The sequence below is a fragment of the Tachysurus vachellii genome, chromosome 26 (assembly GCF_030014155.1).
Source record: "Tachysurus vachellii isolate PV-2020 chromosome 26, HZAU_Pvac_v1, whole genome shotgun sequence".
Taxonomy (NCBI): Eukaryota; Metazoa; Chordata; class Actinopteri; order Siluriformes; family Bagridae; genus Tachysurus; species Tachysurus vachellii.
In genome coordinates, this window is record NC_083485.1 from 13,424,058 (window position 1) to 13,441,607 (window position 17,550).

The 17,550-nt window shown below is 44.0% G+C and overlaps 1 protein-coding gene and 1 pseudogene across 2 annotated transcripts; both read right to left on the reverse strand.

Moving 5' to 3' along the window:
• Positions 1-115: 115 nt before the first annotated feature.
• On the reverse strand, positions 116-3,783 carry LOC132840954 (UDP-glucuronosyltransferase 2C1-like; annotated as a pseudogene).
• A 5,788-nt stretch (positions 3,784-9,571) lies between these two features.
• Positions 9,572-17,454, reverse strand: LOC132840733 (UDP-glucuronosyltransferase 2C1-like). Of its 2 annotated transcripts, none has more exons than XM_060862674.1 (6): positions 16,703-17,454; positions 15,196-15,344; positions 14,856-14,987; positions 14,595-14,682; positions 14,298-14,517; positions 9,572-9,977 (listed from the first exon to the last, which is right to left on the reverse strand). In XM_060862674.1, the coding sequence occupies exons 1-6, from the start codon at positions 17,430-17,432 to the stop codon at positions 9,695-9,697; spliced, it is 1,602 nt and encodes a 533-aa protein (XP_060718657.1). In that variant the 5' UTR covers positions 17,433-17,454; the 3' UTR covers positions 9,572-9,694. The 2 variants fall into 2 exon arrangements, with proteins under 2 accessions (XP_060718657.1, XP_060718656.1); XM_060862673.1 differs by lacking the exon at positions 16,703-17,454 and adding an exon at positions 15,460-16,198.
• Positions 17,455-17,550: the final 96 nt, after the last annotated feature.

Here is a 17,550-nt window from a genome sequence, read left to right on the forward strand (position 1 = left end):
ACATTAACCTATCCCAAAACAAATTAACAAATCTGAAAAGAAATACATTAATAAATCCGTATGAAATACGGAAATAGACAGTAGATATTTCACTGGTCATCAGATCACAATCTAGTAAAAGCAAATCGACTGTTAATTTTATTTGAAGAAATCCACATGGTACAAGAGGCAGATATAACTAAAAAAATTGAACATCACGGTGCATTTTAGCTCTTAAATCATCACAGTAATGAATAATACAGATAAATTCACTACAATCTTCACTCTTCTTTACTCTTTTTTGGGGTCCGTTTGAAACATTTACGGAAGAACCATCTGCATATTTTCAACAAGACAAACACAACCAGTGCAATTATGGAGAGAAGAAAGGCAGCAACGTCCAAGCAGTGGTACTGATACCACGTGAGGTTATGGGCTTCAACCCTCAGGTGCTTGGCCCCCTTATTGCGCATCACATACTCGATCCAGTACACGGCCTGGTCTAGCGGCTTCATCGGTTGGTCGTGGTGGATTCGGGATAGTCTCATCATGCTTTCCTTGTAGCTAAAATAATGAAGCAACACTATAATATTGTGTTTAAAGATCTATAGGTCGAAACATGTTTGTGAAATTAGACACTTGGATAATCTTAAAGTAGTTTGAACCTGGCCAACAGCATGTGTGATAAATATTATAATATTTATTGGGCTGTACTTTCAAAAATGTATATCAAGGTTGGAACCGTATTTTATGGAAATCAGAATATCCACTCACGACGGATTGTTAATGACATCATCGAGAGCCTGCTTCAAGTTCTTGGAGTCCATTTTGTTGAAGTCAAGCATCACAGCAGCTCCTTTGGTTGTCATGTGATTTATATTGTCAGGCTGATCGGAAAACAGCGGCAGGCCCACCATGGGAACCCCATGATAAATAGCTTCATATATTCCATTACTCCCACCATGGGTGATGAAGGCCTTGGTTTTAGGATGTCCTGTAGATACAAATCATTGGTGATTTATTCACTTCAACAGAATGTGATATTACAGCTACAATGAAAATGTTCCTTACCTAGTAAATCATTCTGAGGAATCCAGTCATAGAGTCTTGTATTAGGAGCAAGAGTTTCAGGTTTCTCACCTGTGTATCGCCACAAGACCTAAAATTACACACAGGATTCAGACCTGAGCGAATTAGGACTGATCTTATCCTGGTCTCTGGAAACCAGAGAAGCCAAAGGAAACCCAGGAGCTGTGCCTAAAATTCCTTTATATGTGAGACTGTGGATTATGTATGTAGATGTTCATCATAAATTAAAACTCAGACCTTTTGGGGAATCTGTCCGAGCGCTGAAGCGATGGTGTTCGCTCTCTCTTTGGTGAGGTTTTTTATCATGGACCCCAAAGAAAACACCACAATACCATCATCTCCTGAGCTCTGGACAAACTCCTCCATGTCCTATAAAAATCAGAAAGCAAAGTTATTAATGAAACAAGTGTGTGTTGGTGTCCTGTCCATCATCTAGCTGATTTCACTCCTTTCACCTACATTACAATCTGCACTCTTTACTCTCTAATCATATAGTAAAAGGCTTGTAATCTCTTAAAGATCTGTCACAAATGTCAGAAGGCTATACTGTTTGTTAGGCTTAGAAGAGAGAGCTTACTTTTGGTAGAGGTTTTGCAGGTTTGCAGTGTAATCCACCTACAAATTTAAAGTTTGGGAGGAGCGGCCGTGGATATTCAAAGTCCCAGTAAGTTCTGATTAACCAGATGTCAGCTTTGCTCATAGATTCACACCGTGTTGTGGGTTTGCCTGTGAAGTACAGGAACAAAAGTACTTGTGTAGTTGGTATCTTAAAATGTGGCATCATTAGAAAGGTAAATATTTTGTGAAATCAATATTTCTCCTCTGTATAGTAGCATGTTCTGTAAAGGTGATCAGTGAGACGCCCCTAAATGATCAGAGCAATTGTGTACATTATTCACCATTCACACAAAAGTGAAAAGAAGAGACATAACACTACACAGCTCAAGTCCATCTACCATCAGATCAGCACATGGTATCATGAAGTAGTTTTTCACCTCCCTTAATTACACAAATATTTCACCTATTAAATAATTTAGCCCAGATTTTGGCCTTTCTTGTGCTGTTGCGTTTTAAAATAATTTTTTTTATCAAAGACACAAGTCTAAATTACATAAATCTACCTCTGAAAATGTCTATTTATGCTTTTCCCCCTTGATTTCAGCTGAGTGAGCTTTGCTTTTTATGGAGTTTTGGGAATATCACCAAAAGCAAATCACACTGTGGTTCCAGTCCATAAGCTCCTTAAAAAGACACTCTTGCTGTGCCAGTATTTGCCATAAAACACCAATATTTTGGCACTGAGAACTAAGTTCAGGAGCGAAATACCAATACCAAGGAGGTATAAGATCTATTCATTATGATTGGATCAAAAAAAACGACAAAATGGGAGGGTTGTTGAAGTTGGCCAACTTCCGTTTGTTGTACGCACGGTTAATGACCTTAAAAGTTGTGAGAAAAATGTCAATATAGTCTTGTGCTAGTTTGTTGACACATCCTGTTTATAATGACCAGAAAATACTAAAAGAAAAAAGATCACCACAGTTATATTACAGCATGTCCATATTTTCTTCTCTAATGGTTTTGTCCTGGTCAAGGTTGTGGTGAGTCTTGAGCATTTTCCTGCATACCTTGGTGCAAGATAGGAGCATTTGTGTATGGAACACCAATTAGTTACAGGGCAACATGCACATAATCACACTAAGGTGAGATTTACCATAGCCAATGCAGGATTTTATGCAGTGAAGGAAAACCAGGGAACTTTGAAGAAACCCATGAACTTAGAGCTCTGTGGCAGCAATAATTCCCACTACATTAAACATTTGTGAGTAAAAATTATTTTTCAGTATTATGAGAACTAAGTTGAGAGGTTTTAGTTTCTTCTCTTATAAACCTGAAGTACAAATTAAACCACAAATGAGAGATGGTTATTTACCCATGACGTCTGTAAAGACGTGATTCCATTTCACCATAGCCAAGAGACCAGATGCAATATCTATAAAGAAAATAAACAAAATATTTTTCACTCTCTGTAGGAAATCCATGTTATCTGTATAGCCCAGTCCAGCTGCTGGAACATAGGACGGTGGTGCCGGCATCTGTCCACAGAGTCGCTCCATAACATTCCCATAACTAAAGCTCAGAGTGTGTACGAAGGGCAGATTGAGCTTCTGTGCGAGCAGTTCACCACATACAATCACAGGGTCCGTCAGAAGAACGTCAAACTTTTCCATTCTCCACTTCTCCAGCAGATCTTTATGTGTAAAAAGGTTTCTGCATAGAACTTTATTCTGCTCCATCATCAGGTCAATTAATTCAGTGAGCTTCAGAAAACGCTGGATGGTGTTAGTATTCGGCGTGTCGTACATCCAATATTTGAAAAGCCTGTTAAATGTGTCAACAACGTCTGTTTTGCTGTGAGGCACCTGTATGATCTTTACATTGTAGCCCGGAGACTGATCTGTCTTTATTGACGGTGTAGCACTCTGGGTAACAATGGTCACATTATGTCCTCTTGCTATAAGCTCATCTATGATGATTTTAATGTTGAGCCAGTGACTGAATTCCTCAGGCCAGATTAATATTTTTCCAGCTGTCACACACATCAGCGTCAGACTGAATAGCAGCAGAACGCAGAGAGCAGCTCTCCCACATGCAACCATGATGGCAGGACAATCTGAGGATTGAAACAAGATAAAACCTTACAAACTTCCACATCTGTCACGTGAAAACTTTGACCTTTATTCCCAATACCAGGGCAGGTTTCTGACCACAAAGACACTGCCTTAAAAATGAAGTAAAGTAGAATTAAATATGTTGAAGTTGAAGTAACGTGTTTATTTTAATTGTCCAAAAATTGTGGAAAATTATTAATAACCAGAACAACCAACTTATATTTTTTTAATTTATGAAACTAAACTGAGTTTTCCCACAAATTTAAATATGAATATCAGTTAAATTATATTATATTCAAATAATATAAACATGGTGGCTTAGTGGTTAGCACGTTCGCCTCACACCTCCAGGGTCGGGGTTCGATTCCCAACTCCACTTTGTGTGTGTGGAGTTTGCATGTTCTCCCCGTGCCTCAGGGGTTTCCTCCGGGTACTCCGGTTTCCTCTCCCGGTCCAAAGACATGCATGGTAGGTTGAATGGCATCTCTGGAAAATTGTCCGTAGTGTGTGATTGTGTGAGTGAATGAGAGTGTGTGTGTGCCCTGCGATGGGTTGGCACTCCGTCCAGGGTGTATCCTGCCTTGATGCCCAATGACGCCTGAGATAGGCACAGGCTCCCCGTGACCCGAGGTAGTTTGGATAAGCGGTAGAAGATGAATGAATGAATGAATGAATGAATGAATGAATGAATAAAATAAACATAACTTAAAATTTATTTTATTTTCTCTTTTCCAACTTCACGTCATGAAATTAAGCACAAGTTAAACAGATAATTTATACTGAATTTATACTGATACACTACTTTACAGTGTTATTATCCTCTCAACATCTACAAACTAGCTAGCAGGTGCTTCACACCTTGCTAACCTCCGTCCTCACCTCTACCACAGGTAATGTTAACGTTACACTCCAAACTAATAGAAATCACTGTTAAATTTACCTTGCAGAAAACAACAACTGGAACAATGTAACTTGACCAAGGGTATATAAAGTATATCAATATGGCAGATGTCAAAACAGTGTTACGCTTTTTTAGGTTTTCAGTGTTCAACACCATTAACTGAAGGATTTCAGCACATTCTGAAGGTGTCAAATCAAATCAAATCAAAGTTTATTTATAGAGCACCTTTTAAAAACAGCAGGTGTTCACCAAAGTGCTGTACATTCATTCATTCATTCATTCATCTTCTACCGCTTATCCGAACTACCTCGGGTCACGGGGAGCCTGTGCCTATCTCAGGCGTCATCGGGCATCAAGGCAGGATACACCCTGGACGGAGTGCCAACCCATCACAGGGCACACACACACTCTCATTCACTCACACAATCACACACTAGGGACAATTTTCCAGAGATGCCAATCAACCTACCATGCATGTCTTTGGACCGGGGGAGGAAACCGGAGTACCCGGAGGAAACCCCCGAGGCACGGGGAGAACATGCAAACTCCACACACACAAGGTGGAGGCGGGAATCGAACCCCGACCCTGGAGGTGTGAGGCGAACGTGCTAACCACTAAGCCACCGTGCCCCCCCAAGTGCTGTACAAACAATATAAAATAAACAATAGAACTAAAAAGCATAAAATAATAATAATAAAATAAATAAATAAAAACTAAATAAAAGACTAATAAAAATGCAATAAATACAATAATAATTAGTAGCACACACTTAAAAAGGACTCCTAACAGGTAACTCTCATACTGTGTTGTATGCTGCCCCATACAAATATGTTTTTAAATGTGATTTAAAAACAGCCAGTGAAGGTGCCTGCCTAATGTACAAAGGCAAATTATTCCAGAGTTTGGGGGCCGCTACTTCAAAGGCACGGTCACCTCTGCTCTTTAATTTTGCATTGGGGATACTAAAAGCAGTTGCCCAGCAGACCTAAGTGCTCTGGATGGAGCATATTGCTTTAATAGATCTGTGAGATATTTAGGACCAATGTTCATTCATTCATTCATTCATCTTCTACCGCTTATCCAAACTACCTCGGGTCAAGGGGAGTCTGTGCCTATCTCAGGCGTCATTGGGCATCAAGGCAGGATACACCCTGGACGGAGTGCCAACCCATCGCAGGGCAGGACCAATGTTTTTTAATGATTTAAAAACTAAAAGTAAAATCTTGAAATCAATTCTAAAATGAACGGGCAACCAATGAAGGGAAGCCAATATAGGTGTAATGTGTTCTCGTCTGCGTGTCCCCGTTAATAAATGTGCAGCTGCGTTTTGTACCCTCTGCAAACGTGTTAGAGATGCCTCACCAATGCCTACATAGAGACTATTACAATAGTCCAGTCGGGATGATATAAAAGCATGGATGACCCTCTCAAAATCAGTAAAAGATACAAATGACTTGACTTTAGATAATTGCCTTAACTGATAAAAACACGATTTACCAAATTAATCTGTTTTTCTAGTTTAAAGTCACCGTCCATTAAAACCCCCAGGTTTTTAACAACAGGCTTCACAAATGACTTTAAGTCACCCAGATCTACATCAGGAGTATTAATGGTACCACCAGGTCGAAATAAAATTATTTCAGTTTTATCTTCATTACACTTTAAAAAGTTGGAGGCCATCCAGGCTTTAATATCTTCAAAACATCTCAGCAAAGGTGCCACAGAGTTTGCATCCTTACGTTTCAAAGGCAGATAGAGTTGCAAGTCATCTGCATAACAGTGAAATGAGATGCCATGTTTCCTAAAAATGGACCCTAAAGGTAATGTATATAAAGAAAATAAAATCGGTCCAAGAATGGAACCCTGAGGGACTCCACATACAAGAGATGCAGTAGAAGACACAAATTCCCCAAGACGTACAAAGAAAGTTCTTTCACCCAGATAAGATTTAAACCATTGTAACATGGCCCCCTTTATACCAACACAATGCTCAAGGCGAGAGATCAGTATATTGTGGTCTATGGTGTCAAACACAGCAGTAAGATCTAACAGCATAAGAACAGCATAGTTACCTGCGTCAGTGGCCAATAATAAATCATTGTAAACTTTTAACAGGGCCGTTTCCGTGCTGTGAAGTGATTTGAAACCAGATTGGTACAACTCTTGCAAGCCATGCAAGATAGGCTAATAATAAGTCTAGATAGGCTAATAATTGATTAAAAACAACTTTTTCCAATATTTTGGAAAGAAACGGGAGTTTTGAAATGGGTCTAAAATTAGCAAGAACCGATGAATCCAAGTTAGGTTTTTTTATCAGTGGTTCCACTATAGCATGTTTAAAATGTAGGGGTACAACTCCATGCGTGAGACTACTATTTACAACCATCAGTATGATAGGGCCAAGGGTTTTAAAAACCTTTAGGAAATCTGGGGAAATAATGTCTAAGGGACAACAAGATGGATTCATTATCAATGATGTCTTTTAAACAAGCAAGAGACACTGGCTCAAACTGATTAAAAACAGAGGAGCACACAGGGAAAGAAGACATATCTGCAGAAGGGTGAACAATATTGGCTCTAACAGTCACAATCTTGTCATTAAAAAAGTGCAAAAAATTTTCACGTTTCTTTGGAAAATTCCAAACTTATTTGTTGAGATGTATTTAAAACAGAAAACTGTTTTGCAGTTAAAGAGTTAAATGAGCGACAGCGACGAGCAGGGGCACATGGTTTAGGACTACAGAAACAAGAAATCTCAAATAACACAAGCATGTGGTCAGAAAAAGTGGCATCACAAACATTAACATTATTAACCAGTAGACCACATGATAAGACCAGATCTAATGTGTGTCCGTGCTCATGTGTAGCGCTGGCCACAAACTGCATTAAGTTAAACGACGCAGTGACATTTAGGAAGTCTTTAACCAACGGTTTGGAGGGACAACAAATATGGATGTTAAAATCTCCAACGATTAAATCTCTGTCATATTTTGGCATGATTTCAGCCAGAAAATCGGAAAAGTCGTTTATAAAGTCTTTATGGTATTTGGGAGGACGATAAATCACAGCGCATAGCACTGGGTCAGGTTGATTCAGTTCAAACGCAATCAGCTCAAAGCTTGAGTACGTGTTGCACATCACACGCCGGCAGTTTAATTTTTCCTTAAAAATAATAGCAACACCTCCACCCTGTCCTGTAAGTCGTGGAGAGTTTAACGGTAAAACCTCTGAGAACTCATTCATCCAGGTTTCAGTCACGCACAGTAGATCCAAGTGTCTGCAATATTTATTTACCTAGCTATCCCAACCCTATAACAAAGCATAATACCTGCTGTAGTCACATGGGCTTTGAGTTTCATGTACAGTACATGTTCCAAAAACAAAGTGATGTCAAGTCCTAAGGTCTAATATGCAAAGTATTAAAATATAGTCTTTTCCCTAAATTGCCCTAAACTCTTCACTGAGTAAGCATATTATTTCAACCCATGATTATAACTGACTTTTTTTTACAATGAGTATTCATAATATGTTGATACAAAGTGAGTAAAGTAAACTATTTATGTTTTATTAAATAGCATTTTATTATTACAAAGTAATTGCAGGCAGTTTTACAAGTGCACCAACCTGCAAGTCAACACATGGCATCATATGGCCACGTTCACACTGCAGGTAAAAGTGGCCCAAATCTGATTTTTTTGGGGTCAAGTGACCAGGTCAGACTTCTTCAGGTGTAGTGTGAACACTCAAATCTAGCCCAGATCTGATTTTTTCCAACATGGCCGCAGTGTGAACAACCAAGGCAAATTTGATGCGACTTTTACGTCAATCTACATCGACATTCGTCACAATTATGCCCCGGCGAGTACGCACACAAACGTGACTACGCCTACAAAATGGATCAAATAATCAACAGCTGCCCTCGACATCCGAAAATTTTCAAAACACTGCGACTGCGTCTCTATGCTGCCATTACACAAACATTTAGAAAGAAAAGCAAAAATGCTTACTTCCTCCATAACCTCGCCAACTTTAGCGCAACGGCGTGCTGCGTGTGACGTCATTGTTATTGTTCGTTTGCGCATGCGAGTCAGTTCGAAATAGCAAACAGTTCACACTGGTATCTGATATAGGCCACATTTTAAAAGGTAATGTGAACAGCCAAACAAAAAAAATCAGATCTGAGCAAAATATCCGAATTGAGCATTAAGACTTGCAGTGTGAACGCGGCTATAGAGTCAGGAACAGATAATGGAATGAATGCATGGGGGCCTGAAGTATAGGCCCTTTAAATATAGGCCCTGACTGGCCAAAATACTGATCTTCCTCTTGAGAAGCACCACGTATGTAGCATCATTAACCTGGAGAAACGTTGTCTCGTTTCACTGTATACTGCAACAGCTATATATGGTTGAAATGACAATAAAAGCTTCTTGACTTGACTTGACTTGACTTGAGAAGCCAATCCTATGACCCACAGGCTTTAGTTTCAGAATAGACTGGAATTTGAAGCTATTTGTGATTCCCTCTAACTTGACTAAAGCAACAGTCCCAACTGAAGAGAAGCCCCAAAGCATGATGTTGTCACCACCATGCTTCACTGTGGAATTGGTTTTCTTTGGAATCTTTCATTTTCAAACCAAACATATCTTTGAGAATTATACCTAAAAAGTTATACCTTCGTTTTATTAACCGTAAAAAGTTTTGCCTCATAAATTTGGGTAAAATCAGGTGGGCTTGAAGACCACGGGTCTGTTAGCAGCATCTCAGCATCTCTGATAAGTCCAGCTTGTCATTTTGTTTATTTTAAAGGAACATTCTGCTCTTATCAATGCAACTACGGTATCCTATTTTTTCACTTGTTAATAGCCTTTACACTGTTCTATGATACATTTAATGTTTTGGAAATTCATGAATAATTTAAAACAGAAATGAAGCTATAAAATATTTATTTTAACCTTTATTTTAACCTCCTGGACATACATTTAACACAGATCATTTTAATCCTGGTATTTATGTAAAAATCTATAACAGTAATTTATAAAACATTCCTATTTACTCTTTCTTGCTCTTTGCTGAGGTCTTTCTGCAACATTTCCGGAAGAGAAATCTGCATGTTTTCACAAAGATGAACACGACTAACGCAATTACAGAAAGCAAAAAGGCAGCAACGTCCAAGCAGTGGTACTGATACCACGTGAGGTTATGGGCTTCAACCCTCAGGTGCTTGGCCCCTTTATTGCGCATCACATACTCGATCCAGTACACTGCCTGGTCTAGCGGCTTCATCGGTTGGTCGTGGTGGATTCGGGATAGTCTCATCATGCTCTCCTTGTAGCTAAGAAAAGGAAAAATAATAGAAATCAATCACTTGTGTAATTCTGTAGAAAATGCTTGTGAAATTGTGAGTTCCTTTTCGGAACTCGAGCTGCGTCGAAACGCTATGGGAACGCCCTTGCGTGACCGCGCCCAGAACCATGTGTGTAATCTGACCAATAGGTGTTGAGACGTGACATCATCGGCGGGTGATGTCGCGTAAACAGGAAGCTACAAATGGCTGCAAGATGGACAAGACGCTAGCTTCTGCTCGTTCAGGTAAGCGCTGTGTTTTACTGATATTGTGGTTTTCTGATCGAGTGATGGCTAGCAGACAGAAATTCCGTAAGTGTGTTTATCTGTGTCTCCATTTTATCACCGGGAAGGATTCGCACGATTGGTGCGTTGTTTGCTTGGGAGTGGAGCATGCACAATCGGCTCTCGAGGGAGGCAATTGCTCGCATTGCAGCCGCATGGCTCTGCGCATGCTTCGCTCGTGGGGCTCGCAGGTCGATTTGGCAACGGGATTGGAGTCGGATGAGTCCTCTCCAGCCTCGTCTGCTGAATTGACCTCTGGGGGAGAGGCAGACCCGAGGGCTGCTTCTTCTCCCGGCGCGTGCAGCACAGCATTACATGTCTCTCCCTCCGAGGAAGGAGAGCTGATGGATGCTAGCGAGCCCGTGGGCTCCTCACAGCCTGTGCTGTACGAGAAGCTCCTCGAGGTCGTGACACGAGCCATAGCCAAGCTGGGTTTAGAATGGCCGGTGGAGCAGCAGAAGCAGCGCGCACCCAGTAAGCTGGATGAGCGTTTCCTGCATCCTGTGTCACTCCCTAGGCGCCGGGGCCTGCCGTTTTTTCCCGATCTGCACTTCTCTTCGTCACTCCTGTTTGGCGATGCTGTGACGGTGGTCGTGAACAAGTTCCAGGAGTCTAAGAAGCAGTCGGCTGCATTTCAGCAGTACCTCCCTCGGTGATCTCGTGGGGCTGTTCGGCGGCAGCCCCAGCCTGGTCCTTCCGGGCACCGCGAAGCCCAGAGACAGAGCGTGGCCACCCGATCTCCGTGGGCGGGGTCTAAGGGCCCGAGGCGACGCTCTCGGCCCAAGAAGGAGCAGGGTGACCTGAGGGTCACCCTCGCCTCTGACGAACGGGCAGTGGTGCGTAGACCCTGATAGTCTACGATTGGGGGGATGGGGCACACCTCACGTTACAGTGCCCATCCCTCCCCTGCACCACCGGGGGGCCAGGCCGTTGGCTCTGCCACAGGATGTGCTTCAGTTTGCTCCCCACCTTTCCACCCGAAAGTTTGTTGTGGGAGGGGAGGGTCCGCCGCCTCTCCCGAGGCATCATCAGCTGCAGGGCACGGCCCCAGCTGCTCTGTGTGGGTCGGAGGCCAGCCCCGAGGGGCTGGTTCCCCTGAGGAACTTTCTGACAGCTTGGGAGGAGCTGCCAGGAGTCTCCCGGTGGGTCCTGCGGACCGTAGAAGACGGCTACACTGTTCAGATCGTGTCCTCTCCTCCCCGTTTCAACGGGCTGTGTCCCACCCTGGTGGGACCCGAGCAGGCTCTGATCCTGGAACGTGAAGTGCACACACTCCTGAGGAAAGGAGCCATCGAGGTGGTTCCCCCCTCGGTTCGAGAGTCAGGCTTTTACAGCCCGTACTTCATCATTCCGAAGAAGGATGGCGGGTTGCCTCCCATTCCCATTCTTCCAACCGCTCTCTCAGGAGGCTCAGGTTCAGGATGCAATCAGGGAGGTTGTGACTCAGATCAGGTCCGGGGACTGGTTTGTCACAATAGATCTGGAAGACGCGTACTTTCACGTTTCCGTCCTTCCTGCACACAGGAGGTTCCTGAGGTTTGCTTTCGGGGGCGAAGCTTACCAATATCGGGTCCTCCCGTTCGGCCTTGCACTCTCGCCCCGCACCTTCACGAAATGCGTCGAGGCAGCACTGACCCTGCTGCGGCTCCAGGGCATCCGCATTTTGAATTACCTCGACGACTGGTTGATCCTGGCTCAGTCGGAGTGCCAGGCGTTTCGTCATCAAGATGTCGTCCTCGCCTGCATGAAAGTGCTTGGGTTTCGGCTAAACGCCGGCAAAAGTGTGCTCTCTCCAGCACAGAGAACCACCTTTTTGGGTGTGATATGAGACAAGGTTGTCGCCTGCTCGGGTCGAAGTCATCCTCACTTCGGTCAGGAGAGTGTGGGAAGACCAGCCGCTCACTGTGAAGCAGCTTCAGAGGCTGCTGGGTCTTATGGCAGCAGCGTCCAGCGTAATCCCGCTCGGCCTCCTGCACATGAGGCCCCTCCAGTGGTGGCTCCGGGGCAGAGGGTTTTCTCTCAGGGGAAACCCATATCGTTCCATCAAGGTCTCGCGGCGTGCCCTTCGAGCCTTGGATGTTTGGAAAGACCGAACGTTTCTGTCCCAAGGCCCCGTGTTGGGAGCTCCATGTCGTCGCATGATGCTAACGACGGATGCTTCCCTCATGGGGTGGGGTGCGCTCATGAGTGGCCACTCCGCCCAAGGTCTGTGGAGTGGCCCACGTCTCTCGTGGCACATAAATTGCCTGGAGATGGCGGTGTTTTTGGGGTTAAAACACTTCCTCCCAGACCTGCGAGATCGCCATGTATTGGTCCGCACGGACAATACTACGGTGGTCTCCTATATCAAGCACCAAGGGGGTCTCCGATCTCGCCCTTTGTACAAGCTAGCACGAGCGGTCCTCTTGTGGTCTCGGGACAGACTCCTCTCTTTGAGGGCCATTTATATCCCGGGATGGTTGAATGTCAGAGCAATTGCCCTGTCGAGGCAGGGGCCGAGGCCTGGGGAATGGCGTCTCCACCCCAAGGTGGTGGAGTTCATATGGCAGAGGTTCTACAGAGCCCAGGTGGATCTGTTTGCGACCCGGGAGACCTCGCACTGTCCTCTCCCCTCTGGTTCTCTCTCTCTCACCCAGCCCCGTTAGGTCTGGATGCCATGGTGCAGTCGTGGCCGAGGCTACGCCTGTATGCTTTTCCCCCGATCGCACTGCTCCCTGGACTTCTGGAGAGAGTTCGCCGGGATGGAATCCGTCTCCTCCTGGTAGCGCCTCGATGGCCGGGCAAGCCATGGTTTGCGGATCTGGTGTCTCTACTCGAGGGCCCTCCGTGGGAAATTCCCCCTCAGGAGGGATCTCCTCTCACAGGCGGGCGGAACCCTGGAACCAGAGCTGTGGAGGCTGGGGCTGTGGCCCCTGAGGGGGCACAGTTCATAGCGGCTGGTCTCTCTACCGACGTAGTAGAGACCCTTCTCCACTCCAGAGCTTCCTCCGTTTATAGCCCCCGAACAGGAGCGACAGAACCGGCTGTGTGCAGTTCGAGCACTGGTCACTTACCTCCGCAGGACGAGTCCGTGGAGAAAGTCGGAGCAGCTGCTCGTCTGCTACGGCCCTGACAGGAAGGGTTTCCCGGCCGCTAAGCAGACGTTGAGCAGATGGGTAGTGGATGCGATTGTGTCGGCTCACGAGTCCTCTGGCCTCCCCGCACCGATCGGGGTCCGAGCTCACTCCACCCGGGGTGTGGCGGCCTCTATGGACTGGTTTGCTGGAGTAGCACTCCAAGACATTTGTGACGCTGCGGGTTGGTCCACCCCGCTGACCTTCGTCGGGTTCTATGACCTTGACCTCAGAGCCACCCCGGGCTCCTCTGTCCTATGTGCAGGTGCCGAGGCCCTCTAAGCAGGGTCTGGTCAGTGTGGCGTGATTGGACACTCATTCCCATAGCGTTTCGACGCAGCTCGAGTTCCGAAAGGGAACGTCTCTAGGTTATGACCGTAACCCTAATTCCCTGAGGAACGAGACGCTGCGTCTCCATGCCACACTCCCTGCATCCCTGCGGCGCTTATCTTCTCTCGCAGGAGCTAGCGTCTTGTCCTTCTCGCAGCCATTTGTAGCTTCCTGTTTACGCGACGTCACCTGCCGATGACGTCACGTCTCAACGCCTATTGGTCAGATTATACACGTGGTTCAGAGCGCGGTCACGCAGGGGCATTCCCATAGCGTTTCGACGCAGCGTCTCGTTCCTCAGGGAACTAGGGTTACGGTCGTAACCTAGAGACGATTCTTAAGCTCTGCGGAAACATGGCATTAACATGCATCCTGTGTGATTGGCAGCTGAGATATGTAGAAAGTTTTTGTCTTCATAATGAAATCCCACTGACCAGAAATGGTGGGAATGCCTGCTCTAACCATTAACTGCATATGTTATACCAAATAACATCTCAGAATTCAAAATTTAACCATCTCAGCCTGTTTGCCACCATGACCCCATCAGGTATATTAAAGAGCCAAAAACTGAAATCACTCACAATGGATTGTTAATGACATCACCGAGAGCCTGCTTCAAGTCCTTGGAGTCCATTTTGTTGAAGTCAAGCATCACAGCAGCTCCTTTGGTTGTCATGTGATTTATATTGTCAGGCTGATCAGCAAACAGCGGCAGGCCCACCATGGGAACTCCATGATAAATAGCTTCATATATTCCATTAGTCCCACCATGGGTGATGAAGGCCTTGGTTTTAGGATGTCCTGTAGATACAAATCATTGGTGATTTATTCACTTCAACAGAATGTGACATTACAGCTACAATGAAAATGTTCATTACCTAGTAAATCATTCTGAGGAATCCAGTCATAGAGTCTTGTATTAGGAGCAAGAGTTTCTGGTTTCTCACCTGTGTATCGCCACAAGACCTAAAATTACACACAGGGTTCAGATCTGTGGGACTTAGGACTGATCTTATCCTGGTCTCTGGAAACCAGAGAAGCCAAAGGAAACCCAGGAGCTGTGCCTAAAATATGTGAGCCTTTATATGTGAGACTGTGGATTATGTATGTAGATGTTTATCGTAAATTAAAACTCAGACCTTTTGGGGAATCTGTCCGAGTGCTGAAGCGATGGTGTTCGCTCTCTCTTTGGTGAGGTTTTTTATCATGGACCCCAGTGAAAACACCACAATACCATCATCTCCTGAGCTCTGGACAAAGTCCTCCATGTCCTATAAAAATCAGAAAGCAAAGTTATTAATGAAACAAGTGAGTGTTGGTGTCCTGTCCATCATCTAGCTGATTTCACTTATTTCACCTATATTACAATCTGCACTCTTTACTCTCTAATCATATAGTAAAAGGCTTGTAATCTCTTAAAGATCTGTCACAAATGTCAGAAGGCTAAAATGTTTGTTAGGCTTAGAAGAGAGAGCTTACTTTTGGTAGAGGTTTTGCAGGTTTGCAGTGTAATCCACCAACAAATTTAAAGTTTGGGAGGAGCGGCCGTGGATATTCAAAGTCCCAGTAAGTTCTGATTAACCAGATGTCAGCTTTGCTCACAGTGTCACATAGTGTTGTGGGTTTGCCTGTGAAGTACAGGAACACATTTACAACAATATGTTTAAGCATTTTCAATACAGTTTATGTAAATCACTTGTTAAGTAGTTGGAAAAAATTTAAAGCTGCAATGTTACCTCATACCAGTTATTTTGCTAAAATAATTTTCAAAGATTAACATTTGCTGAAGTTTGATTATTGCTGTGTGTATGATGTAGTGTAGCATGTTCTCTAATCTCTCTGTGAAGTCCATATGATCAGTGAGATGCCCCTGAACAGCAGCTGCAGGTACATAAGATGGCGGAGCGGGCATCTGTCCACAGAGTCGCTCGAGAGTATACGCAAAAGAGACTCTGAGAGACATCACACTGGGCAACTCAAGAGCTTCCGCCATGACATAAGCACACGGCATCATGGGATCGTACAGAAGAACATCGAAGCGTGACTCCTTCAGTGAAGTCATAAGATCTCTGTTAGCAAACATTCCATTGCACACAACCTGTGTATAATGAGACATCCTGGACATCATGTTCCAAAACAAGATCATCATTTGAAAGCTGGAAGTGTTTTCATCCATCCATACACTGATAAAGCTCTGCCAGAAGTTGTCTACCTCCTGTTGCTCCATGTCGACTTTAAAAGACACAAAGTTGAACCTCTCCTTTTGGCCATGATTCAGTGAAGGTGAGGCAGAGTGTGTGAGAACGGTCACACTGTGATTCCGGTCCATGAGCTCCTCAACAATTACATGCATGTTGCGCCAGTGACTGTATTCACCAGGAAGAACCAACACGTTGCTACTGTGAGTCATTTCAGACAAGCTCAGCAGCAGAATTACCAAGCAGGCAGAAGATCTTTTACACATCATTGTAGTAAATAAAATGTCGACTAAGTCACTTGTGACATTGGACATGTTCATATAGGGGGAGTGTTTCAACTTTCCCAACTAGTGATTGCTTCAGAAGTGGTTAATGACCTTAGATAAATCATAGAACCTTGGGCAAATGTCATAATCTTATAAATCATTAACACAGAACATGTTCAAGATGACAGATGGAAAGAGATCACAAGTGGTATTAGAATCACCTGAATAACTTTATTTATAATGTGTTAACTTTATCAATGCTTATGCACATTCATTAATCTTCAGCAGGATCACGATGGTCAGGGTCAGAAACCTCGGGGGCAAAGTAGGAGCTTTCACCTGGATGGGGTTCCAGTTCCTCGAATGCACACATATATACTTTAACAGACACAAATTTATACCTAGGGCCTAGTTAGACAAGCAAGTGTGTCTACATGCATGTTTTTGGACTTTTCGATTCACGCATCATTTTTCTAAACCTGCAGACTAAATGAGATTAAAAAATATGAGATAATTATTTACCCATGATTTCTGTAAAGAAGGGATTCCATTTTGCCATCATCATGAGATTAAAAACTATATCTTGAATGACAATAAACAAAATATTTGTCACTCTCTGCAGGAAATCCATGCGATCTGTATAGCCTATGCCAAATGCAGGAACATAGGACGGTGGAGCCGGCAGCTGCCCACAGTGTCGCTCCATAACGCTAGCAAAAATTGGCCTCATACTGATGATGAAGGGCAGATTGAGCTTCTGTGCAAGAAGTTCACCACATGCAGTCACAGGATCTGTCAGAAGAACATCAAACTTTTCCTTTCTCCACTTCTCCAGCAGATTTTCACGTGCAAAAAGTTCTCTACATAATGCTTTATTCTGCTCCGTCATAATGTCAATGCCTTCAGCAATATTCAAAAAACCTTGGATCCAGGAACTTGGAAAGTCATATATCCAGTTCTTTAACATCCTGTCCAAGTTGTCCATAATGTCCTTATTGGTGTGAGGCACCTGTATGATCTCCATGTTGTAGCCCAGAGACTGGTCTTTCAGTAGGAACGGTGTAGCACTGTGGGTAACGATGGTCACATTGTGTCCTCTCACTATAAGCTCATCTATGATTGTTTTCATGTTAAGCCAGTGACTGAATTCTGAAGGCCAGATGAGGATTTTCCCAGCTGTCACACACAACGGTGTCTGAATCAGACCGAGTAGGAACAGGAAGCAGAGAGCTGCTTTCCCACATGCCCTCATGATGGCAGGACGATCAGCCTTCTATCTCACACGTGAAACAATCCAGAGCTCCTGCAAACTGTCATGTGATAACAAAACTTTGACCTTTATTCCCAACAGCAGAGCAAGTATCTGATCA

What these genes read in the sequence shown, in the direction of transcription:
- LOC132840733 (XM_060862674.1), bottom strand. Translation starts at nt 17,432, where the DNA reads ATGAGGGCATGTGGGAAAGCAGCTCTCTGCTTCCTGTTCCTACTCGGT. An exon ending in CTGCAAAACCTCTACCAAAA is followed by an intron (nt 14,988 to 15,195) that starts GTAAGCTCTCTC and finishes TGATTTTTATAG; the next exon opens with GACATGGAGGACTTTGTCCA. An exon ending in TCGGACAGATTCCCCAAAAG is followed by an intron (nt 14,683 to 14,855) that starts GTCTGAGTTTTA and finishes GTGTAATTTTAG; the next exon opens with GTCTTGTGGCGATACACAGG.